The 26,146-nt window shown below is 25.7% G+C and overlaps 6 protein-coding genes and 1 long non-coding RNA gene across 16 annotated transcripts in view; 3 read left to right on the top strand and 4 right to left on the bottom strand.

Annotated features, from left to right (window-relative positions):
- Positions 1-4,333, top strand: part of LOC107998154 (titin-like) — a 100,015-nt gene extending 95,682 nt beyond the window's left edge. For all 3 annotated transcript variants that reach the window (XM_062072781.1, XM_062072782.1, XM_062072780.1), the window contains one exon: positions 30-4,333. In XM_062072781.1, the coding sequence (XP_061928765.1) occupies positions 30-132 (103 nt within the window). In that variant the 3' untranslated portion in view covers positions 133-4,333. The remainder of the gene's footprint in view (positions 1-29) is intronic.
- Positions 4,334-5,742: 1,409 nt separating this feature from the next.
- Positions 5,743-9,256, bottom strand: LOC107998239 (venom carboxylesterase-6). 3 transcript variants are annotated; one of them, XM_017057421.3, is made up of 10 exons: positions 9,142-9,256; positions 8,214-8,430; positions 7,919-8,135; positions 7,533-7,830; positions 7,269-7,466; positions 7,021-7,199; positions 6,789-6,954; positions 6,370-6,708; positions 6,159-6,282; positions 5,743-6,078 (listed from the first exon to the last, which is right to left on the bottom strand). In XM_017057421.3, the coding sequence occupies exons 3-10, from the start codon at positions 8,114-8,116 to the stop codon at positions 5,910-5,912; spliced, it is 1,671 nt and encodes a 556-aa protein (XP_016912910.2). In that variant the 5' UTR covers positions 8,117-8,135; positions 8,214-8,430; positions 9,142-9,256; the 3' UTR covers positions 5,743-5,909. The 3 variants fall into 3 exon arrangements, 2 of the variants coding, with proteins under 2 accessions (XP_016912910.2, XP_061928738.1); XM_062072754.1 differs by lacking the exon at positions 9,142-9,256 and having other exon boundaries at positions 8,214-8,661; XR_003697778.2 differs by lacking the exon at positions 9,142-9,256 and having other exon boundaries at positions 5,938-6,078; positions 6,159-6,286; positions 8,214-8,664.
- Positions 9,257-9,708: 452 nt separating this feature from the next.
- On the top strand, positions 9,709-21,182 carry LOC107998064 (uncharacterized protein PF3D7_1120600). Of its 6 annotated transcripts, none has more exons than XM_062072705.1 (8): positions 9,719-10,100; positions 10,287-10,385; positions 14,513-14,611; positions 14,973-15,155; positions 15,226-17,458; positions 17,573-19,450; positions 19,531-19,839; positions 19,919-21,182. In XM_062072705.1, exons 1-8 carry the CDS (start codon positions 10,014-10,016, stop codon positions 20,131-20,133), a joined length of 5,103 nt encoding a protein of 1,700 aa, XP_061928689.1. In that variant the 5' UTR covers positions 9,719-10,013; the 3' UTR covers positions 20,134-21,182. The 6 variants fall into 6 exon arrangements, with proteins under 6 accessions (XP_061928687.1, XP_061928689.1, XP_061928688.1 ...); XM_062072704.1 differs by having other exon boundaries at positions 15,226-17,934; positions 18,043-19,450; XM_062072703.1 differs by having other exon boundaries at positions 9,709-10,100; positions 15,226-19,450.
- On the bottom strand, positions 10,559-13,292 carry LOC107994233 (carboxylic ester hydrolase). Its single transcript, XM_017051024.3, has 8 exons — positions 12,859-13,292; positions 12,400-12,694; positions 12,121-12,318; positions 11,825-12,003; positions 11,569-11,746; positions 11,159-11,494; positions 10,953-11,079; positions 10,559-10,857 (listed from the first exon to the last, which is right to left on the bottom strand). Exons 1-8 carry the CDS (start codon positions 13,045-13,047, stop codon positions 10,659-10,661), a joined length of 1,701 nt encoding a protein of 566 aa, XP_016906513.1. The 5' UTR covers positions 13,048-13,292; the 3' UTR covers positions 10,559-10,658.
- Positions 20,557-21,987, bottom strand: LOC107998255 (nuclear protein 1). Its single transcript, XM_017057450.2, has 2 exons — positions 21,674-21,987; positions 20,557-21,182 (listed from the first exon to the last, which is right to left on the bottom strand). Exon 1 carries the CDS (start codon positions 21,884-21,886, stop codon positions 21,677-21,679), a length of 210 nt encoding a protein of 69 aa, XP_016912939.1. The 5' UTR covers positions 21,887-21,987; the 3' UTR covers positions 20,557-21,182; positions 21,674-21,676.
- A 643-nt stretch (positions 21,988-22,630) lies between these two features.
- On the top strand, positions 22,631-25,093 carry LOC107998091 (uncharacterized). Its single transcript, XR_001766120.3, has 2 exons — positions 22,631-22,966; positions 23,312-25,093. It is a non-coding gene; the product is annotated as an uncharacterized LOC107998091 (long non-coding RNA).
- Positions 25,094-25,319: 226 nt separating this feature from the next.
- Positions 25,320-26,119, bottom strand: LOC133665765 (glutathione hydrolase light chain 1-like). Its single transcript, XM_062072173.1, has 3 exons — positions 25,971-26,119; positions 25,603-25,843; positions 25,320-25,337 (listed from the first exon to the last, which is right to left on the bottom strand). The coding sequence occupies exons 1-3, from the start codon at positions 26,117-26,119 to the stop codon at positions 25,320-25,322; spliced, it is 408 nt and encodes a 135-aa protein (XP_061928157.1).
- Positions 26,120-26,146: the final 27 nt, after the last annotated feature.

Here is a 26,146-nt window from a genome sequence, read left to right as displayed (position 1 = left end):
CTTACCGTTTGAATAATTTGAAATTTCAGTTGCGGTGGTGACGGGAACATGAAATGTGATCCACGAGTGTGCAGCCCGGAACCGATGTTGAGGCAAATGATAGCCGCAGCCACGGCGAGAAGGAGGAGATGAGCCGTCCAACGAGATCCCGGGGATCCTTTGGACGAACATACAAGGGAAAAAGGAAGTTTAGAGAGCTGGATCAGTGTTGTATAAAAGTGAATTAAAAATATTCTAAACTATCTAAATATCGCGGGAACACAAACTGTAATGTGCTTCTGCGATCACGAACTGAGTGGCCAAAACCGTAAACGTTTATATTATAATATAATATTATGTTATATAAAGAAGAAAAAAAGAGAGGGGGAGAATGAGAATAGGAATAGAGAACGAGAGAGAGAGAGAAAGAGAGAGAGAGATGAGTACGTGTAACGGAAGGACTAAGAAAAAAAAAAAAGAAAAGAAAAGAAACGAAGAATTTAACTCTGCGTAAAACAAGATTCGTTTTTTTTTTTTGGTGCCAAACGTAAAACAGAAATAAATCGGTGGAACGAGAAGGGATATAATGGAAAAAGAAAAAAATATTTCGTTATATAGTTCCACGTTTCACGCCATTAATTTTTCTTTTTTTTTTTTTTTTTCATCAATAAAAAAAGTAACGATTATGGAAGAAAAGAAGCGATAAAGAAAAAAGATAATTTTGCTGAACGTACGAGACTTATGACTGTGCCTTCGTCAGTGCCGATAACAGCGGCACTAATCTTTCGTTCCGTGACAGTCAAGCTGGCGTTAAATTTAGCCGCGATCATCGTCGTTGAAGCTTGGAAAAAAAAAATGGGAATATCGTCATTTAGGAATTAACGTGGTGATGGGAAACAAACGTATAAAAGAGCGTTCTGATCGAGCGCGACCAAAAAAATATATAAATAAAAAAAAATGCGAAGAAAATAATAGGAATCTGTGTTATCGACAAACGATCACGGAACGGTTTCTCTTTTACAGTGGACATTGTAACAGCAATCGGTCATGATCGTGCGAGGGATACGACCAGAAAGATCTTTTTCAACGAGTTGGGCGAAGCTCGGTCGTACTGGTCTCCCATGTACGATCAATAATTGTGCGTGAGAATTATTAATTAAGAGAAGAGAATGGTCACGTATATTATGTAATAATATATTGCTCTTGTAATACCACTGTAAAAAAACTTGAACAACGATGATCGATGGCGATCTTGCCCTACGATCGCGATAGATCTTGATCGTTACACGGCTGACACGCGTCGTGCGCTTACAATCAGTCCACATTTACTCGCGTCTGCTGACGTTCCACGCGTGCTGGGATACGATCAGAAAGGTTATAATATACGACAATGTCGCAGATCCATGACGAATTTTTCAATTATCGTTCTTCCAAACTATTTTTTCTGAACGCACAACATTCCTCTTCTTTGGAGGAATTTTTATAATATATATATATATATATCCTTAGTCTTCCTTACATATCGCTTGTTCGTTGCAACGAACCGCTGAACTTAACTCGATAAAATCGTTTGTACTTTATACCATACGAATCGAAATACGAACGAGCGATACGAAAATCCTTCCCCCGTAGCGTGCAATAAAAAGACGATCGTATTCGAGCACGCGCGTTTGCATGTGTGCGTGCGCGTGTGTGCATGGTACATTTATACGTTTAAAGAATAAAAAGAAAAAAATAGGAAAAAAAAAAGGAAAAAAAGAAGCAAGAAAGACAAGAAAGACGAAAGGTACGCGTATCTCAAAGCTCAAACAGCGGCTCGCGCGGAGGACCGATCGCGAATTTGCTTCTCCGGCGAGCTGGCGTCATTATACATATATATATAAATATATATATATAAATATAAATATATACATTTATACGATTCTTTATACACACTGTACCCCCCTTTAAAAATAACAAACACTTAACGATGTTCTATACGTTTGTACGAAAGTATATGATATTAATTATGCCTCTAAAACGATATACATTTGTTCTTCTTCGTTCTCTAGTCTCAAAGTGTCGCGGGATCAATGTGTCGAGTTCTCCTCCCGCGATTATTCCGTGTAAACAAGTCAATTAGAGTTTGATTTACCTTTTTAATAAAATAATAAGCCATACATACTCACGTGCGTGAAGAAGAGAAACACAGAGTAACAAAAGAAGAGGAAGTGTTGATCCGTATGTGTATAGGGAGCCGAATGTGTAAACACATAGTGACAAACACGCTTTGAGACTTCGGAACTTAGGGGCTGTTTTTAGATGTAATAGAACGAACGCTGAATAATAACATTCTCTTTGTAATTTAATAAGCCAACGATATCAGACCGATAGAGAGTCTAAAGTCGTTTTTTCTCTGTGTCTTCCTTGAAAGAATTCTCACTGTCCCCGAGCGAAACTTTCCCGTCGATTTTTTTCTTGTGCACGCGCTCGTTCGTTCGCTCTTAGCTCGTAAACACGCGGACGAACCCGCGTCGCGTGACGATTCTCGTCGGGGGAAAAAACGGAATTAGAATAATGCTGCAATGTTTAGTGCTTCCAATGGCAACTCGATCGTGATACAAGTGGCCATATCGATACTGTCATTGTCTCCAAGATTTATCATATACATACGTAACAACGCTACACGTCCGATAAATAAAGTTTAAATATACATGGAATTTACACGAGTCGATTTTTTAAAGGAAACTCCGCAATTTGATTAAAGATTTATATGAAATGTGAAAAGCAACGCGTTTCATTTTTTGACTCTAAAATTAGCATTCCAAGTTGCATTTATATTGCAAAATAAGGGATAGAAAATAAAATTTGAGCGATAAATTGGAACGATATATATATATATATATATAACACTGGAACGACCAAACTCTAACGTGTACATAAATATACATAATTATAATTAAAGTGATATGATGAAAATAAAATAACTAGATAATCGTGTTTAGATAAGATCGATAAGAGTCAAAATTCGTTTTGTCAAATACACTTATATATTTGTAATAAATGTACTTTAAAGAGTTTGCCATTTTAACGAAATTGGTAGTTCTAGTGTTACATCTGTTACATCTTGAATTTTACTATCTAAGAGAAAAAAATTTTGGAAAAAGTATAAAAACCCAGACCAGCCACTGTTTGTACATTTCACACGGTCGGGTAGCCACTCCACGTTTTTCACTCGAAAAACGCAAATTTTCAAAAACGCGTCTATTCAAAAAGAATATTTTTCATTTTTTTTTTTTTCGAAGCGTATCGAAAAATTCACTCGACAACTGAAACGAAAATAACTTTTTCGGCGATTTGAAACTCCTTTTCCAATTTGCAAATCTTACGAACAAAAGATCGAAGATAGAATCACTGGCAAAACGGTTTTAATACATTAATTTGCGACAAGAGCCAATATCGTGATTCAGTACTTACGCGCAATCGAATCGGCTCATTCCAAGCTAACGATTCTAGTAATTAGTCGAGCCTAGTATTTATCTTTGATAATTTACACATTATACACTCATAGCGATATCGTACCGAAAGTAAATGAAAAAAAAAAATCCGAATATCGTGAGGTTACGATATAATAACGTTTAATATTGATATACATGTATAACTCTTACCGTAAGATATATTAATTATTATGGTAAAACACATAGGATGCATGTAATTAATTAACAATAGCGTGCTCGCCATTGGTGAAAAATCTTTCCCGTCGTGTCAACCGAACAATGATCAATCGACGGACGTGTTCTTTACCAACGAGAACGAGTTTACGCGAACTTTATATATATATATATATATATAAATATATATATAAATATAAGAAAAAAAATACATGATATTTATACACAGAATGACCAATTTTTATCTGGTGCCAATACGTCTTCTACGTCTCAGACTACGTTCTTCGATAAAAGAAAAGAATTTTCGTACGGAAGCCTGAGCGTAAATTAAAATTGATCATGCTGTGAATAGCGAGGCGAATAACTACGCACAGTACGCGAATATACTCACTATGCTCGTGATGGATTTATTTTATCCGTTTCTTTTTCTATTTTCATTTGTTTGTTTTTCCTTTTTCTTCCTATCTTCTTCTTTCTTCATACTTTGTATTCGATTACAGTGACAACAGAATGACAATTATCACAACCCTTATTCAAAGCATAATCCGTTATCGGTTGCCGCGTATAATAATATGTGATACATAAAGAAACGAGTGAGCCGAGGATACCTCGGTGGTCCCGACTGTATGGAAGTAGGATAGTTTTGACAGTACGTGCTAGTATAAAGTGTCCTTTTATATGAATAAATGATTTTGTATGTCAAACTTCTTGATCTACTGTGATTCTCACTTCCTTCCTTTAGAAGGGTATCTTGAATCTTTGCAGTTGCAATATTTTATGAAAAATCATTATCGGAATCATTAACGGAGGCACGTTTGAGAAATAAATTATTATCTGCAAAATTTATAAATTTTATTTAAATAAATTTTTGAATTAAATTAAACGCAACTAGAAAAACATTTTGAGATTGCAGTTATTGTTATTGTTAATCTAAAAGAGAATCTGAAAAAATGTTTTAAATTAAAGATAATTAAAAAATAATTGAATGAAATGTTTATTTAATGTGATTATATAAAAATTCACGTTTAATGCAAATAGACTCGATAATTTATAACTTAGAAAGTAATCAAATTAATTCATTTACTTCCCCCTTAACATATCTTATTTTCATAAAAATTTATCAAGTTTCAGAAATTACTTGAAAAATGCTATTACATTCCATATATCTTATGACATAATGGCGCATGATTCTCTTTCCGTTTTTAACTTGAAAAATCATATATTAAATACAATAAAATGCATAAAACTTTTCTCTATAGCGGATAATTCATTTTTGTTTGTTCATTTTTTCATAAATTACAGGCGCTGAAAATTCATATTGCTACTTGAATACAATTCAATAATAATTATTTAAGAAAGAGATTTTATTTTCCTTACACAATTGATTGATTTATTTCAAATCTAAATTTAAGAAGGAAATGCTTTCTTAAAACTTCGTATATTCTATCGTGTTGAGAAATTTTATAATATCCATACATTTTGCCAAAAGATATCTTGATTCTAGATTCGTTCTGATAGAATTTATAAGATCTAATGAAAATAGAATAATCGATATTTTTACCTCGCTTATTTTATTACGCTTGTTCAATCAATGATTTGCTTTTTATGAGCTTCCTATATGATTTCTAATAAGCATCATATGAATACTATATATCAATTATTAAATAAACTGTTAAATAAAATGTTAGTAATTAAATAACGTGTTTAAATTGTGGTAATTAAATTAAAAAATATGTAATATTATATTATTTAATTATTATATGATCTGGAAAGTAATCATAGAAAAAAATTTTGAATTATATAATACATAAATGTATAATTGCATAAGTATAATTGCAGTAGATAGTAAGATAATATTACTTTAATATCTGCTAGTTTTAAAAGAGTATTAACTTTTCTGTTATATGTATTATTTTCCCATAAAATATATAATAATTTTTTAACGATAAAAAATAAAGATTTGAAAAACTAATCGTTTATTAATCGTTTTTTAATTTTCATTCAGTTATAAAATAAAATATTAAAATTTGAAAAACTTTTTTTATTTTAATTCGTAACGTAATTCCAATAAAAGCAGTCTAAAAAATGACATAATTGCATTAGAAAAAAAAAATTTTTTTAAATTAATTTAAATTTAAATTTATTTTACCAATTTTTATAAAACCTGTAAAAATACAATTATGAATTGTATATAGCGAATAATCTAAGCTTTAAATTAATTTATCTCTCTTATAATTTAGCTTATTTTCGTTAAAAGGTTCAAATTAATTTATCTCTCTTCTAATTTAGCTTATTTTCGTTAAAAGGAATTGTTTTCCAGAAGTTTTTATTAGCAAAATTATTATTAACTTCCATTTTTATGTTTGTAGAATTAACTATATGCAGATAACGAAAATCAGGATCATTAGGATTTAATGATGGCCATGTAGCTTCGTCTATATGTGGAATACTGAAATGTTTAAAAATTTATAACTTATAAAATGTTTAAAAAAAAACAAAAAATAATAATATTTGAAAAATCTTATTCACCCCTGTATAGCAAATGATGTATAAAAATTGATCAATAACTGTTGCATAGTCAAATCCTGTAGTTTTGTTACGTTTGAAATAATTGAATTAAGCGTAAGAAATATGTCATCGCCATGGCTTACTCCTAACTTAGTATAATTCATTAAATTTATTAAATTTCTTTTTTCTTTTTTTATTATAATAAAATATTCTTTGTTATAAAAAATATTACCGTAATCTGTAGTTGAACCTCCGCTCAAAATTTCACTAACGCTACGTTCAGCTCTGTAACTATAATAATATATCCATACTGGACTCTTGTTAATTCTTGCTTGTAACCTAACAGCTTTCTCGAAATCGATGTTGAACAATCGATCACTCATCATTTGTATTATTGATCCCACTTTGTCATAATTAATCGGACCTGATCCCAGATAATAATTTTTAATTTTTTCTGCCACTTGTTTATGCTGATCTAGTAGAATAGTATTATTAAAATCGAGCAAATATGGTGCAATATCGTTCCAATGATCGTTCAAATGCCGTAACAGTTTAGCATTGCCAATAAATTCTATTAAAATAAAATTTTTATTTTACAAGTGAATTAAAATAAAATTTTATCAATGTTCTTACTTCATATAATCGTATAACCTGCAGCAGTGAATAATCCTTCTTTGCTAACTACGCCAGAGATCCAAGGAACATCATAAACTTGGCCATTATTGATAATATTAATTGGAGAATTAGAAATAAAGGGATTGGATCCATATGATTCAACAACAGGTCCGAAAGGGGTGAAAGGATTATACAACCAAAACTAAGATGAAGATTTGATTACATATATATAAGATAAAAACAAATTAAATAAGAAAGAATAATTCACCATGAAATCGCCAACAGCTTGTGCTATAATTCGTGCAGGCCGAGTTTGAAGACAATCGATCATTTTTTTCGTATCATCTGTCCGACATTTCATAAGAGCACCCAATTTTTTAGCTTTTTCAGGAGCATGTTCTGTCTGTGCCCAAGGACAGAATGCTACACCACTTATCGATATTCCTCCTATATAAAATATAAAATTACAAAATCTTGATAGACTAAATATTAATAAGAAAAAAAATAAACGCTTGCTTTTGAAAAGACCGGCACTCATAGGTGATAAATAGTGATAATGAACACTAGCGCCACCCGCACTCATTCCAAAAATTGTTATTTTATTTGGATCACCACCAAAACTTTTAATATTGTTAAACACCCAACGTAAAGCCATACTTTGATCTTTCAATCCCATATTTCCAGGTACTATAGTGTCTCCGGTACTAAGGAAGCCTTAAATAAATATTTTTATATACTTTTTTACAAATTGTTTTAATCTTTCTTAGCTATCATTCTTACCAAATGGTCCTAAACGATAATTAATTGCAACGAACACAATATCACGATCCATTAAAAATGTTTCGTTTGCTTCGTTTCCACTGGCAAACTGGAAGGCGCCTCCATGAATCCAAAACATCACCGGTAACAATGGTTTTCTAATATTTCTAACTGGTACGTAAATATTTATATACAAACAATCTTCGGAACCTTTTACTTTATTTCCATGTGCCATAAAAGTCATAAGATATTGCGTACAAACGGAACTTTTCTTCGTGGCTGATAGATCTTTCGACCATTTTTTTATTGGTCGAGGTGGCTAAAATTTTATATTATATTATTATCATTTTGTAATACACAATTCCATTTTGAAGTGATTTATTCTTCAATAATGTCATTTAACATACTTGGAATCTAAATTTACCAACTGGAGATTGCGCATAAGGAATACCTTCATAAGCTTCGTATAATCTATTATGTCGAGATTTCTTATAATAACCACGAATGTTTCCCGTAAATGTGCTCACTTTGGGAACTTGCTCTTGCCACGAAAACTTGACGAATCCCAAAAATAGCAGAATGAACGATAGTTTCAACATGTACATTTTAAGACTGTATATGTATCTATTCGGTAGCCAAGTTTTTATAAACAAGATTTCCAATAAGTTGTATATAAATAGTTTTATTAAGTTAATATCATACCTTTAGTTTAGGTGATAAAAACGAAGTCGTAAAAAATTTATCGATATATCGATTACCACTACGATTGTATTACTATTAACTGTCACTAATTGATCATCAAAATTAAAATGGTAGTCACGCATTGTCTATTACAATACCGTCAATTGTCACGTTGCCATGTATTGTATTTTAATATTGCAATACATGCTATTGTATTAAATTAATGACTAATTAATTTCTAAAAAAAATTAGATATATAAAAATGCTATTAATTTTAATAATAAATATAAAATTATTATGAATTAATTAAAATAAGTTCTTTTCTTTAGTTAAAAAAAATCTTTAATAGAACTGGAATTAATTATATGATGCAGAACGATGTAGAAATAAATTTAAAGAATAATTAAAGATTCAAGAATAATCAGAATAGCAAACAATCTATAAAAGAATATATTATTCTGATATTTATTTATAAAAGTAATATTTGTATTTTTGAATTATAAGCTATTCTACGTTGTTTAAAAGATAACCTTGAAAGTTAGTACTAATCGTAAAAAGTAAAAAAATTAGTATAGTTATATGTTATTGCAATATGAATACAAAATTTCAACATGGTATATTAAATGCCCATAAATTTTACTTTTAAACATAGTTATCAATTTATCTCTCACGACAAACAATGCTATGATATAAAATATATACTAAAATATTAAATATATTAAAATTTTAGAAGTATCACGAATGTTTATAACTTTATCAAATAAAATTTTGTTAATCATAATAAATTCATAAATTCGTCTTAAAAAATATATCTATATTTCAATAACTTATCTAATTAAATAAAAATATAATTAATTAATTCGTATAATTATTTGTTCTATAATTAATAATTATATCACTTGTTATATATATATATAATTAATAATTGTATTATTCGTAATATACGTACTTATAAAATGTGTAATATTTTATTCGGAAGTATTTAAATTCATGAATGTGATAATTTTTATATGAGTAATGTCATCCGTTATTATAAACGGATAAATGTTGTTATATCACTGTCTTATCTACAAACGGTAAGCTGAATGCTTTTTGGCGTGAATAATTGATTTATTTTTCAAATATAATTAAATTTTATAATTATAAAAATATATATATTATATATTTATTATTAATTTATTTATATTAATTTATTAATATATATATTATAAAAAAATAAAATAGAGTTCTAAAATACATATATTTTATTCATGAATTCAGAAATCCGAATGTATGAAAATAATTTTAACTTAATTACTAAATATAGTAAATTTTTAAATTAATTGAATTATTCTAATATTATATTATAAAATAATTATAAAATAATTTTTAAAAAATCTTCAACTTATATTACTATCTTATAGCAAATATTCAAATATTCTATAATAAAATTATTAGAAGGAAACATAAAAATTATTTTTTAATATTTTCAGCTACATATATCGTATAGGGAATTTATTTTTTTTATATTAACCTTACATGAATTCAGTGGCGGGAATAGTCATTATAGTGATGGTGTATGACGTTTTATATTATTATTATTTGATTAATAATTGTTTGATTAATATCTTCATAAAAACTATGTAAACTGAGTAAATTTTTGTCCGTTTCATTAGTGTGTACTAATGTTCTTATTTGATAAAATATTTGTTCGATACTAGTTATTAGTAAATCTATTAAGTTATTACGCATTAAATGAGGTTATCTTATATTTTCTTTATCTTAAAAAAGCAATTATATGTAATATAAAAATAAATGTTGTTCAGATAAATAGTTTCTATAATGGATATTATAGCAACACAAGTTTATGAAAATTGTGATGCTGTGTCATCACAAATTTCTCATTCTACACAAGATAATAAAATACAGGTAAAAATAAGTTCGATAATCTTGATATTTTCTTTTTGTATTTTTTGTATTTATATATTTATTCTCTATATTTAATTTTTTTTTATCATTCTTTTTTATTTATTCTAACTTATATTTTATATTTTATATTTATATTTTGTAAATTTAAAATAAAATTTAGCAATATTTTTATATGAAATATTTTAGATTGGAGAACTAATTGTTGGTACTGAAATATATCCAATTAAAAAAGGAATTAATCAAATTGGCAGACATCCAGATTGCAATATTATATTTAATAATCCAGTAAGTACTTAAATTTTTTTATTTTTTATTAGTTAATATATAAGTAAAATAAGCATAAATTTAAATTAAATAATGTAATTATTCATACTTATAACACTTTATTATATAAAATTGCTAAAAACATGAAATGTAAAACATAGATTAATAATTATAAAAATCTTATAAAATCTATATTTTCATAAAAAATGTGTAATTTTACATTTATTGAAATTTGAAATATATAATTTTTCAATTATATTATTACAAAATTTATATGAAATATTTTAATATAATTTATAATTCTTCTTTTAATGTGTCAGATATAGTATGTAATTTGTTTTCATTAAAGTTAATAGAATTCCAAAAATCTTTGTGACCAAAATTTGTGCTGCTATCCATTTGAATCTTTCCTGGTCCAGCAATGTGTAAATAATGAAATGATTTTTCATTTGGATTTAATCTTGGCCATTGAACACTATTAACATTTGGCACTCTAAAATAATTTAAAAACAAATATGTAATATAAATTCTATTTCTATTTTAGTATAATTTCTATTTTAATATATATCAATTAAAATATCTATTTACCCATTAGTTGCAAATGATACCCAAAAATCAATCAAAATTTTTTGCATTTTAATATCATTTGTTGTGGTTGTAGAATCGAGATAAGGAGTATCTACAACCAAATATGCATCATCTGCATGACTAACACCTGTATAAAACATTTAATAAGATAAAATTATCATTTTTTTCTTATATTAAAAGTGAAGTTTTGAATTTGAATTTTATACCATAATTATTAGTAGTTCCACTCATAGCTTCACTAATACTGTGTGCACCTCTATAAGTATAATAATAATACCAGACAGGTTGTCGATTAACTTTAGCTTGCATTCTAGCTGCTTTTTGACTGTCAACAATAAAGAATCGATCACTGGCTACATCAATTAAATGTTTTACAGTTGTTTTATCAATTTTATTTGATTCAAAATAATAGTTCCTAATGAGTCTAGCAACTTCAACATGTTTCTCTTTGGGAAGGGTATAATTGTAATCAAGAAAATAAGGGACGAGAAGATCCCAATTTTCATCCAATAATTTCAAAGCTTCTGGTTTAACAATAAATTCTGTAAAATTTATGATTTTAAATCACAATTCAAAATCATACAAATATTTTTCGATCATTTCGTCCATTTCTTACCAGCGACTGGATATAATCCTTCTTCACTGGTAACTCCTGTAACCCATGGAACATCTTGAACATCACCGCTACTTATAATTTCAATAGGAGTACGATCGATAAATGGAAGTGAATTCGATTCATTATTAATTTTCTCCGGAACGGGTCCGAATGGTGTGAATGGATTATAATAGAATCGCTATAATTAGATTATTATTTTTGAATTAAAAATTATATTAATATGATACAGCAAAATATAATAAGAAAAGAAAGATACCATAAAATTAGCGAGAGTTTCAACTAAAGCTCGAGCTGGACGGTACCTGAGACAACGTATCATTTCTTTGATATTACGTGTAGGACAACCCATAAGAGCTCCCACTTGTTTGGCTTTCTCCAAAGAATTTTCTGTTTGAGTCCAACAATTCAAAGCTGTACCACTGATCGAAATACCACCTGTATTATGTAAAATTTAAAAAAAAATAAGAAAATAAATAGACAAAAGTACACTGCAACATTAAATCAATCATTAAATCAGAATATTTTTAAAAAGAGATAATATTTTACAAGTACCTTGGAAAAGACCGGCGCTCATAGGTGATAAATAATGATAATGAACGCTAGCAGCACCGGCACTTAAACCTACTAAAGTTATCCTCTTTGGATTACCACCGAACCATTCAATATTTTCTGAAACCCATCGTAACGCCATATTTTGATCCTTCAATCCCATATTACCGGGAACTACTTCATCTTCTGTACTGAGAAAACCTTAAACAATATTATCTATTATGACTTTTTTTACAATTATCTATGATTATTATACAAAATAACAAAATTATTCCTAAATACCTAATATTCCTAAACGATAATTAAATGTAACAAATATAACATCGCTATCCATGAGATATTTGGCACCCATTGTTATTCCGCTACCAAATTGAAAAGCACCACCATGAATCCAAAAAATTACTGGCAATTGAGAAGGTGTTCTATCTGCCGGCACGTAAATATTCAAATACAGACAATCTTCAGCACCTTCAATTTTATCATGTGGATTTGAAGACAATTGGCTATACTGTAGACAAGGAGAGCCGAATTTTGTTGCGGAAAGCTCACCCATCCATGCTGGAATTTTTTGAGGAACCTAAAAAAAATTAATAAATATTTTCATTATCATTAAGTTCAACAAAGAAATTTGAAATATTGTTATGTATTATAAACACTTATATGATAGTTTATGCTTAAAGATTCATAATATTAAATAATTTTTCCAATTTCAAAAATAAAATGTAATCAAACACTTTTTACCCTGAATCGAAATTTCCCAATTGGAGGCAACGCATAAGGAATTCCTTCGTAAGCTTCATATTGTCTTCCATTTTCAGATATCTTATAATATCCCTTAATTGCACCTAAAGGAGTTTTTACTCTGGGTACATCTTCCAAAGTCCAACCAAGAGTCGCAAGGGAAGAAAGAAATAGGAATAGTAGCTTCATCGTCTTTAATGGAATAACACTGTCTCGACTATTCTCGTCTTATTTATTGCTTATCTTTTCAACGTCACTTGTGAAAAGATAAACGCGCACACAAATATTCTGATGTTTTTATATATAATTCAATTATTTTCTTTGATTTGAATTTTTTAATAAATTAAAAAAAACAATTAAAAATTATAAATACATATTTTATATATATATGTGCAAAAAAATTATATAAATAATCTACTGAAGAATTGAAGATAAAGAATCATAAGATGATTATAACGTAGTATATGTGGATATGTGGATATTGTTATAGTTGTTTGCTTTTATTAGCCAACATGATAATATAAAATGATAGCATTTAAATAAAAAAAGAAAAAAAAAGTTTGAATTACTTTAATCATTTTAATGCTATGCCATTGAACGCGAGATCATCCGAGTATAATTAAATAAATTATTATTAATTAACTTCGATATTTAAAATAATAATACTGATAAAATCAGTAATCATAGCAATCAGAATAATTACTGAATGATTCATTTGAATTCAATAATTGATGTTTTTTGTTAGTTTTCAATCATTATTTCTAAACTATTAATAGTTTTTCTCGAATAATATTATTTTAAATGTTATTTTAATAATTATTTTAAATAGTTTAGATATTTTTAAAAATTGATGAAATTAATTCATGATATATTATGTAATAATGTATAAAATATATAATTAAAAATTTTATTTGAACAAAATTATATATAAAAATATGTGCTTATACTATTTTTATCATTATAAGATTAATTATTTTAAATATTTTTAAATATTTTATTAATTTTTAAATAAAAATTATCTATTCTATTATATATTTTAAAAAAATATGATTTAATCATATTTTTACTGATAAAATAGTTTTTGCATAAATTATCTATAAAGTATACATTAAGATAAAATTTTTAAGTAACAGTGATAAAAATTAGAAAAAAATATTTGCTGCTATATTTGTATTGATAATATTTAAAAAAAAAATTATAATCATATATTTTATTTTATTTTTTCTATATTATATCTATATTTATTCTATATATATATATATAATGAGATAAATTATTAATAAGCTTCTTTCGAAAAAAAAATTCTATTTTATATTATTTTATATTATGCTATTCTAAACTTTAGTAAATAGAAAATTATGTACATATAATTATGTACAAAATTATGTACAAAATATTACATGTTAAACTAAAGGTGATTATTCTAATCATAGTCATAATTAAAATAATGAAATAAAAATAGAATGGATAATTTATTTCATATTTAAATTAAATTTTAATTATACGTAATAAATAAAAATATTGAAGTCACAAAAATGAAAAATTAGAAAAAATATATCAGTTATGAAAATTAAATTTTATATAAAATGTTTGGTTATATTATTATGTAACTCTAATCATAAAAGTATAATAAATGGATTGATTTAATTTACAGACGGTATCTAAAAGACATGCAGAGATCGAAGCTAATAATCATGAAACAGCCGTATGGATTTGTGATCTGAATTCTTCAAACAAAACAAAATTGAACAACGTAATGTAAATTTTATCTGTATATTTTTATAAATTTTATATGTAATGTTAATTATTTATCAAATTTAATTGATTTCTATGCAATAGAAATTTTTAATAGAAATTTTATAATTTCAATTTAATAATTTATTTCGTAATCATTCTTAATTTTTTTTATTAATATATAAAGATTTATAAATTGATAAAATTAATAAACATTTATAATATAAGAAGTAATAATTTTTTAAATTATTTAATAATTGATTACTATCATTTCACAGCACTGTATAGTGTCATGAAATAACTTGAATTTTAAAACTTTAGAAATAATTAAGCAGATAAAATTTTTTAATGATTTAGTATATTTTTTTATCTCTCTCTAGTCAATTCTAAGGCCAAATCGATTCTATGAACTTAAAAATGGAAACGTATTGGAGTTTGGCATGGTGCGAGCAGTATTTAAATTCTATCATTCAATGGATGAATCTTTAATTCCAGAAACTCCAGCATTATCTCGTCAAAAGTTACAAAAATTAATCATTCCAGGAACACCTGATTCGTCATTGGTAATTATTATTTGCTTAATTACGATACATTTGTATGTATTGTATTATATAAATATATAATTTTATATAGAACAATTCGTCCACGTTGGGAGAAAATATTTCTATGATTTCTGCCATTCAAACGAACGAGAAAGAAACCATATTTCGATGTCCGAATCCGATATCTACAAGGACTTCGACTAGCAGCACTCGGAAAAATGATCTTCAAAATTCTTCTGTTAATAATTTGGACAATTCCCAAAATTCTGATGCAGAAAAGAAAGGAAATGTAGGTGTATCAAGAATTAATATTTATGATATGGAAACACAAAAATCATTCGAGTCTCTTAATGGAACAAATATTGATGTTCACGACATTGTAACTCAAAAAATTTGCTTGAATAATAAAGAAATCTTTTCAAAATCTTTAAACGGGCAAAAAGTTAATATGCATGATATAGAAACGCAAAATGAAATAAATGCGCAAGAAAATGTTATTGATATTCATGATGTAGAAACGCAACACGATATAGATATTCATGATATGAAAACACCAAAAAAAATTCATGTTAAATCTCATAATGATAAAACACAAGATAATGAAAAACTTGAAACAAAAATTGAAGAAAATGGAAATTTAATTATGAAAAAAGAAAATAATATTATAATACAAAAAGATGAAGCTATTGCAAGTACATCATATTTTAATGATAATAAATGTGAAAATAAAATTGAATATAGACGAAGTATTAAAAAACATTTGCAGAAGAATTCGCAAAAATGTTTACAGTCATCAATTGCAACAACTTTTGAAAATGAAGTTTCGGAACTTGACACAAGTCGAAATTTACTTGGTTCACAATGTTTATTAGAAGATTTAATTGACGATGATGACAACGATGACTTACTTGATGAATCAAAATCAAGATCATCAACTCCTTCAAAAACTTCGTGCGTAAACGATGACGAAGATGTAAATAATAAAAGTACCGACAGTGAAAACATATTTGAAGCAGCAACACAGATCAATCAAACTGATAAAGATACAAATCATCGCATTAATTACTCGTTTAAAGCTTCTTTAATGGACCCTAATGATTCCGATGAGACTGACAATGAATGTGTATTTCAAAGATATTCTTTTGAAGAAAATAAAAAGAATGAAAAATCTTCAATAATTCGAGTATCTGAGAGTGACGATTCATTTACCGATGAAGAAGGTCGTTTTATAGAAATGGCTGCAATAGAAAAACGAGCTGCTTCCAATTCATTTGAAAAGCAAAATAAAAATAAAGAAATTAGAAATGATTCAAGCAAAGATTCTGAAGATCTATTTAACATGCTTACTCAGCCAATAAATAAAAAAAATAAAAATCTATTACCCAAATGTGATGAAAAAACACAGACTACTGTAGATGAAGTAGAAATAGATTTTGATACTCCAACGCAAGTAATTGATAAGAAAAATAATTCAGAAATAAATAAAGATATTGAAATAAAAGAAAAGATTAAAAATACAGAAGTAGAACAAGTTGATGATTTTACACCAACTCAAGTTCTTTCAACACTTAAATCTTCTTCTAAAGAAATGAATTCTCTTGCCTCAATAAAAAATAAAATAATTCCCGATGATGAAAATATTACTGAAATGGAAGATAATACACCTACTCAAATAATTAACATTATAGAAAAAACTTCAAATATAGATAATAATAAATATTCTAATTCTTTGAATTCTGTAAGATTAAATACTATAGAAGAATTTAGTATTGAAAACATTGATTATGAAACGGCTGCTACTCAGCCAATCAATGATACAGAAATGCAAAAATCTGTATTAGTTATTAATAAGAGTAAAAATATATTGAATTTATCTGAGAAATCAAATAATATAAATTTAGATGATACTATAGAAAGAAATTTAAATGCAATGTTTGAAGATGTGAATGAAGGGCATAATGAAGAACAGCAGCAAATATCAACTCAGCTTCTTAAAAATATGTTAGAAACTTCGCACTGCGAAAATAAATCACCTATCAATAATCTTAATATAAATGATAATTCAATTGATTGCAACATTGAGAAATCTATAAAAAATAGTAAAACAATAGATCCAAGTTCGAATTTAGAATCAAATAAAAAATTGCTTAAATCTAATTTAAAAAATATTGATAACATTCCTGAAGATTTATCGATGCCAAGATCATCTCCAAAAAAAAATCATGAAGAATCTAAAATAGTTAACACAATACAAGAAATACAAGAAGAAAATAAAAAAAAAGAATGTATATTTAAAGAAAATAAAGCAGATTCAGAAAATATAGGTAATCAAGTTTTGAATATATCAATTGATAGTAATCAACTTCAACAAACTTCTAAAGTATTAGAAAATAATGATGATGATATATTAGCTGGTTTACCTGAAGTTAAAATTGCAGGTACATATCCAACAAGTCCAACTTCGTCAACGTCATCTGAATATAGAATAAATATTAATCATAATCGAACGAAGCAAATATCTATAAAAATTGCGCCTAAAAAAAGAAGATCTTCACGAAAAACGTTTAATCACAAAAATATGCAAAACACAGAACTTGATCATACTATTAATAAGTCAAATTCTACAACTATTTTGAAAAATTTTTCAAATTCGTTTTCAAGCAACTTCAATGATGATAGAGTATCAGTAGAAGAAACCAATAAAAAAAAGAAAAATAAAAAAACAAAAGAATCAATAGAAAAGACAAATCCAGAAAATTTATATAAACCCAGAAAAGAAAGCAATACTTCATCAAAATCGGTAGCCTTTATCAATTCACAAGAAAAAGCAAGAGAAAGTCCTTTTATTTCCAATAGAAGGACTCGTAATTCGAGCAAAGAGAATATTGATCATTTATCTATTTTTCAGGTGGAAAAAGAAGCACTAGTTAAGAAAGTAGCTGATGAATCTGCAGAGAAAAATCTTCCAAATACATGTGTTAAAAAAAGATCGCTTAATATGACGGATACGATTGAAATTAACAATTCCAAAGAGCATAAGAATAATATTAAAGAAAATGAGTTTATTAACACTAGAAGTAGAAAAATAAATAAGGTAACTAGGAGAAGACAATCTGCAAATACTCCTGATATTAGCTCTTTGAAAAACTCGTCAATCGCATGCAATAGAAAATTATCTGATGAAGATATAAGTTTAGATAAACAGCCAATAATAAAAATCGAAAAACTGTCTGTTTATACTCCAACAGAATCGATATCAAGTACTCCAACAAGAGAAGTAATTGATAATAAACGTAAAAATAAAAAAAGTAATCAACATACAAATATTATAGATGATCAAGTTGTTTCTATAGAAAACGAGAAAACTAGTCAAAATACAAAAACACAAAAAATTAAATTTCAAATAGACGAAATTAGTTCTCAAATAGGAGAGGAATCTCAAGAAATAGAAATGATCATGAACAATGCCCTTAAAGAACAAAGTACAGAAACAAAAAAAGACGTAGACAACAATGCAACAAATATCAAAACTAGAAACAATAAAAAACATAAAAATATTCATATAAATGCTGATAACACGGAAAGTAGTAGTACATCATCTATTATATATGAATCTGATAATGCAAATTTTGAAATTCCCACTTCAAAAATTAAACATATGAAGATGTCGAAAAATAGATCAAATATAACTAATATATTAAAAAATGAATCCGTTAAAGAAATGAAAAGAAAGAACAAACAGTCCACTAAATCAACTCGAGTTCGTCGACAATCAATTATAGATTCCTCTACAGATGAAAATAAAAAAATTATTAATAAAAGTATAGAAATAAAAAGAAATAGTAAACAATCTATTAAATTAATCCAAACTCATCAACAACCAATCGTAGATTCTTCTACAGATGAAAATACAAAAATTGTCAACGAACATATAGAAACGAAAAAAAAAAATAAAAAACCCACTAGATCAACTCGAACTCATGAACAATTAATTATGGATTCTTCTATGGAAACTAATCAAACCATGTTAATTAGCAATACAGATAAAATAAATAATTTAAGAAATAAACGACAAAGACAAACAACAGAAAAGATCGAAAGCAATAAGAAGAAAAAAATGGATTTCATAGAAGAGACAAATTCAGAAACAAATTCCAGCATTGAAGTCACTAATTCATCACTAATTTCTACACCCAATAGAACACGTAGAAGTATGAATTCTTCATTTGCAACATCATCACCATTTAAAATAAAACATAAAGTTTTATTTACGGGTATTTCAAGTAATGATTATAGTAAAATATTAACAAAATTGGGTATGTATTAAATTTTAAATCGCGAAGAAATGTAATGAGAAATAATTGTATTATATAATTAATTAATTTTTTTTTTACAGGCGCATCTCAAGTTGAAGATCCAACAAAATGTACTGTATTGGTTACAGACAAAATACGAAGAACTGTTAAATTTTTATGTGCTTTAGCTCTATCTATACCAATTGTTTCAACTAATTGGTTGCATGATAGTGAAAAAATTGGCCATTTTGAAGAATTAGAAAATTACATATTGGAAGATCCTGAAGCTGAAGCTAAATTTCATTTTAAATTAAAGAAAAGCTTAGAAAAAGCGAAAAAATATAAGCTTTTAGAAGGATATACACTTATTTTAACTCCTAATATAGCTCCACCACCTCCAGAATTAAAAAGTATGTTATAGAAATAATAAAATTATTTCAATCATGTAGAAAAAGAAAATATACATTAAAAAAAACATATTTGTTATAGGTATAATTATTTCATGTGGTGGCAAAGCTTTACTTCGACCACCATCATCTTGGCCTGAAAAAGGAATGATTATTTCTAATAAAGAAGATTTAACAAATGCGAAAAAATTTCTTGCAAAAGCACCTAAAAATATTACCATTCAATCAACAGAATTTATATTAACTGGTATTTTAAGACAAGAATTGGAATTTAATGAATTTAGATTATATAATTAATTTTTCAAATTTTTTTGATATGGTAAAAATGTGCAAATTACTTTTATATATATATATTTTTTAAATATTTTCAAATGAATACATATAAAATCAGAAGTACATTTTGGTTAATTGATATAATGTGTCTTAATTTTGCAATATAAAAATATCATGTATATATAAATATATATATGTATATCTTTTAAAGATGCTTTATAAATGTACATAAAATTTTGAATAGATTGAATTAAATCTCTGTATAAATAGAATTTTTATATTTTAAAATATAATTTATATTTTTAATATAATATAAGCAATATTCAATTTTAATATATAAAACAAATTTTTTAATTTATATAGAGTCTGACATATTTGTAATGGGTTTGTTATATTCTATATTAATATTTAATATGGAAATGGATTTAAATTAATTATTTAGACACATTCTTTAATTATAAATTTTATTGTTCAAAATTATACAGTCATTTTTATTTAATATTTTTATTTTTTACTAAACTTAAAGTTGATTTTTTAAAGTAACAAAAATTTTTCATAACATGAAAAAGAAATGCATTTTCCTTAATATTCACATCAAATAAAATATTTTCACACTGTATATATTCCTGGTTTTTAAATTGAGCAATTCAGTTCCAATATCAACTAAATAAAACATTTATAACCACTTAAATGCATAAAATTTAGAAAATTTATATACTGTATATAAATTTAATACAGATATATCTGTATACTAATGTGTGATGAAAGCTCCAGATTCAAGCAATTCTGGATTAAAAGTAATCTAATTAGGAAATAGTTATATATACTTTAAACTCACAATATATAACATGAGTAATAGTAATAATTGTAAGATAATATACTAAATACTAATTATCTTATCCTAGGTAAAAATTTATGTTTAGTAACTAAATGCATTACTAGATAGAAGAATAAAAGAAATGAAAAAATTGTTATCATATTCAAAAATGTTCAAGAAATTTTAATCAATTGGAATTGACAAATACTTTTTTCAAAAACAGCAACTTCAGGGTAGGATAGTAACCTCTGAGTTCCTAGAACAAATAATAAATCATTAAAAATATTATAAATTAATAAAAAATTATTTTAATAAATTATTCTTAAATAAATATTATTTTTCAAGAATTTATATTAATATATAATATTATATTAAACATTCCTATATATTTTTTTATATATCATTTTACAAAACTAAAATTTTCAAGAAATGAGTCACCTTTAAAATATTGCGCAGTAGATAAAAAAAAGAAATAAAAAAATTTTAACAAGTCATTATATTAATAAGCGTTTTTAATAATACCGAATCGAAAATATAATTAATTTCAATTTATTTATTTTTAATTGTATCAAGAAATATGGTAATTATGCTTCTACGATTTAAAATTACTTGTGAAAGAAAAACAGGAATGTAAACACATACAAAGTCGGCCAAGGTTTCAAACTTTCCGGTTGCATTCAAATCAATAACGTAACAAGCAATATGTATCGTTAACAATTACGTCGCAATTAAAAAATTATTACTTACTGCTTATGCTTTAGTTTTTCCAACATTCCGCTTATTATGTTCAGAATTCATCAATTTAGTAAGGATCTTTCTAGAATGGCCGCACGGATCAAAATGATTCGTATGTGTAAGAGCTTCGCGTTTGCTTCGTTGTTTTCCACTATGACCGGTAAAGATATGCTTGTCGTAATCGTAATTGAAGTGCTCGTATTCGTCAACGTAATAGTCAGACATAGCTCTTGTTTTCTGAAAAAGTATTCAAAAAAATAATATTGTAGAATGCAAACGAAAAATCTCTCCTTATCACACGTTTACTTCAAACTATTTAGACACCGTTGATTGCAACTGTTATATAGGCTACCAAAGAAGTTCTACGCAAGCGCAATATCCAGTAGTGGCTCTAGTATTTTAAATACCTGATATAAAAATTGTTTTAGCAAATTAAATCTCTCTTTTCATTTATTTTTTATTTTAATTCAATTTTTCATTAAATTTTTCTAAAGTAAAAAAATAAATTTTAATTTTTCTAATATATTAAAATTTAATAAATGAAAGATCACATATCAAAAAACTAAAATTTAAAATTTCTAAAAAAAATTAATATTCTTGTTTGTATTGATTGCAAATATTAACATTTATCATTAAAATATAGTTTATTTTATAAATTACGTATATTTAATACTTTTTATATTTTTAAATAATTTAAATATGAATAATCTTATATGTTAAAATGTAACAATCTATGAGCAAAAATAATTGGTTAAGCTCATATAATTATTTACTAGAAACTTATGTACAAATTTAAAATAATTTTTGTAATTTCATGATATATAGACAGCCCTGGTAATATATCTTTCTTCTGTTTTAAAGTATTATAAATATTGATTCAAGTTTTCATATATTTGAAATTAGATGCAACTTTGTGGAAAATGTATGCCTATATAGTTCTAGATTTTTATATTGAATTTCTGTTATATGATATAATCTATGTTTGGCAACAAACAATACATTGATCCATTGCGCACGCGCAATCAGCGTCTTGTTACAATGACTTCTAGAAATATCCCTACTACTAAGTAAAATGTCGACGTATATTTTGCACTTATCATGTTCACTGACATATCTTAAAAGATATAGAAAGAATACAAAAATATTCACTTGGGACATGATAAAGCAATTGGTATCAAATATATTTTTTATTCTATATGTTATAGAAGAATGATGTAAGTTAAAAAATATAATCTATAGTGATGAAATTTCAGATTGATTGAATTCTTTTATCTTGAAATCGATTATAATATTATTTGAATCCAAGTAAGTTATCGAAAAATCTGTCTTTATTATTAAATGTTAATTAAATCTATATGTATGAAAAAATATAAATTATTTATATAAATATATACATTCATATTTATGTCTTTATGCAATGTTAGATTATGCATAATATCTATGTTTACATTGTAATTGTAATAAAATGCAGATTTTTTTTATCTTATTTATTATAATTTATAGATTTATTTTTAATTTCAATTTATTTATAATTTATTAAATATAATATAATATATGAGAAATATTTTGAAAAAAATGAGAAAAGAATTTTAAAATTTAATAAATTTTAAAATCGATAATGGTTTTTACATTTTTTTTTTCTTATTGAAGGTTATTATGATAACGAATTGTGATTAATATGTTATTGGCAGAAATATTGTGTTTTTCAAGATTATTTATAAAATATTGTTCAAATTTGTAATAATAGAAATTACAATTTGTTTAATAAATTTGACATATATGATTATATTTATACTATCCATACATAAAAATTTGTACGCAATATGTCAAATGAAAAGTCAGTCGAAACTACTATCGACTTCGTAAAATTACAATCGATTGAAAGGATATCGCATACATATAAAATTTCGTTAATCAAGTTGATCAATAGCACACAAATAGAAATATTGACAAAAATAAATATATATCAACAATGAAGCTGCAAGGGTGTTCTTAATACGATATATTTTAATTAATATTATCTTCAATATATCGTGATATTTACTTTTATATATAGAGTTGAGATATTTGATTTTTTAATTACATTTTTAGAAACTGTTAAGTAAAAAAATGAAAATTACTTTCTTTAAATTTCTTTATAATATAATATAATAATTTTTTATAATATAATGGAATATCAAATATTTCAAATGGAATTAAAAAATATTATTACAACTCATTTTTTGAGTTGATAATATTTTTAATTACAATTCGTTTTTTCAAATTCCTTTTTCAAAAGGAGATATCTAAATGACAATTAATAATTTATAATAATTTATATCCATAATACATAATTCATATAATGCATTAATATATATTTAATCAATATAATATACATTAATATATATTTTGCAATTTGAAAAATTAGAAATTAGAATTAGAAAATGTAAGTATATAATAATTTATAATTTTTTCAAAAATATTTATAAGAGATATTTTGATAATTTATTGAATTATAAATATAACCAATATATTAGTATATATATTTTATGTAAAGTAGTATTTTATAAGAAATTCTTTTTTTTGTATTTAAATAAATATATAGGGTATATTTATTGATCGAAATCTCGAATATGTATGTACATTAAATTCATATTCCTTGAATAACTTAGATAACTATATAATAACTATATAAATCTAAGATATATAAAGAAAATATTAAAATAACTTTCATTATTAGGTTATATTTTAGGTTATATTTCATTATTCAAAAAACAATTTTTATTTTAAATTAGTTCATAAGTAATATTCTAAATTGGTTATATAATATTTTTAACTTTTTTTATAAATACTAATACATCATCCTTTTAATGAATCTTGTAAAAAAATATGAGATTCATTGTTATGTAGTTTAGTTGTTACTTAATAGCGGAAACTTTACATATGAATTTCCGCACGGATCGATAATGATAGATAGAATCTTCAGTTGAGTAAAATTTATTAGAACTTATATTGCAGTTATTCACTCAATTAAGAATAATTATATTGCAATTATAAAGATATAACAGAATATTTTCACCAATAATTATATAAAAATTTTCTAAAAATTATATAGAAATTAACGATTTTCACTAACTAAAATTTAAGACAAAAAAATCAGATATAAAAAAGTAATATATGTAAAAATTTTATTGAAGAATTTTAATTTCGCATAAATCAACATAGAATAAATATCACAATATATTTTATCATGGAAAATTTCTGTTTAAAAGAAGTTTTATAACTTTATATGTATAACGTTATATAACTTTAAGATCAAATGTTGAAGAGTTTAATATTGAGTTTAATAACTCGAACAACATTTATGATCAACACTTGTTAGCAATTTATATATTGGAAGATAGCGTTTGTATTTCACTCATTATTTATTTTAATAAAGTTTAATCAAGTCCATATACGTCTCCTCCTTTTCGATAGTCCGCATTCGCATATACTGTATTGTTTTCGGTAAAAATGACACAAGCCACACTGCCACGAACTCTGTAACGAGAAGTTACGTGTCCGAATTTTTGCAAACTATCAATTACTGGCTTTGGTACGCCGTATTCGTAATTCATCTCAGGTGGGAATAATTGATGATGTATTCTAGGAGCGTCTACAGCTTCCTTCACCGTTTGATTCATCCATATGATCTTAGCTATTATCTATAAATAATTCATTTTAAAAAATATATTTGAATTAAAATTATTTTATTAGGATTAAATATTTAAAATATCATATATGAAACATTAAAATTAAAAAGACGAAAAAAATATCGCAAAATGATAAATAAAGCGATTTGAATTCAAATAAAATAAAATGAAATAATTTCTTTTCATATTTTAATTATGTTATTAATCATCGAATGATATTTATGAAATATACAAAATAATAATAATAATAATCAATTGATAAATGCTGACCTGAGAAACTGTTGTAGTAATTTTAGTACCACCAGAAGCACCGATGACCATTCTTACATCGTCATTTGAGTCGACAAGGATTGAAGGTACCATAGAAGACAATGGTCTTTTCCCCGGAGCGATATAATTATTGGGACTGGGTGGAATTCCAAAGTAACTAATTGTTGACGGTATACCAAAATCGTTCATTGCATTATTTAATAATATTCCGGTGTTTTCGCTGACTACTCCGCTTCCGAAACTAATAAAAACATAATTTTTTTAATTTAACATTGTTCATTTAATTTATTGTGATACTAATTCTAATTAAAATTAATTAAGAGAAAATTTTATATAAAAATTTCATAATGTTTGCAAAGTAAACATACTAGAAATTAATAGTACTAGTAGCTGATACTGCATCTCCATTTGGAGCTAATACCGAAACATGGGCAGTCCCATGATCTTTTGCATTGCTTATCGTATGTGCTCCATAATGCGCCGAATCATTCCAAGTTCTATAATCATCTATCATCATTTGTGTCTTTTTCGCATGAATCTTTGA

The sequence above is a fragment of the Apis cerana genome, linkage group LG3 (genome assembly GCF_029169275.1).
Source record: "Apis cerana isolate GH-2021 linkage group LG3, AcerK_1.0, whole genome shotgun sequence".
NCBI lineage: Eukaryota > Metazoa > Arthropoda > Insecta > Hymenoptera > Apidae > Apis > Apis cerana.
The sequence above is the reverse complement of the archived record's forward strand: the minus strand, read 5'-3'. Positions and strand labels throughout refer to the sequence as shown.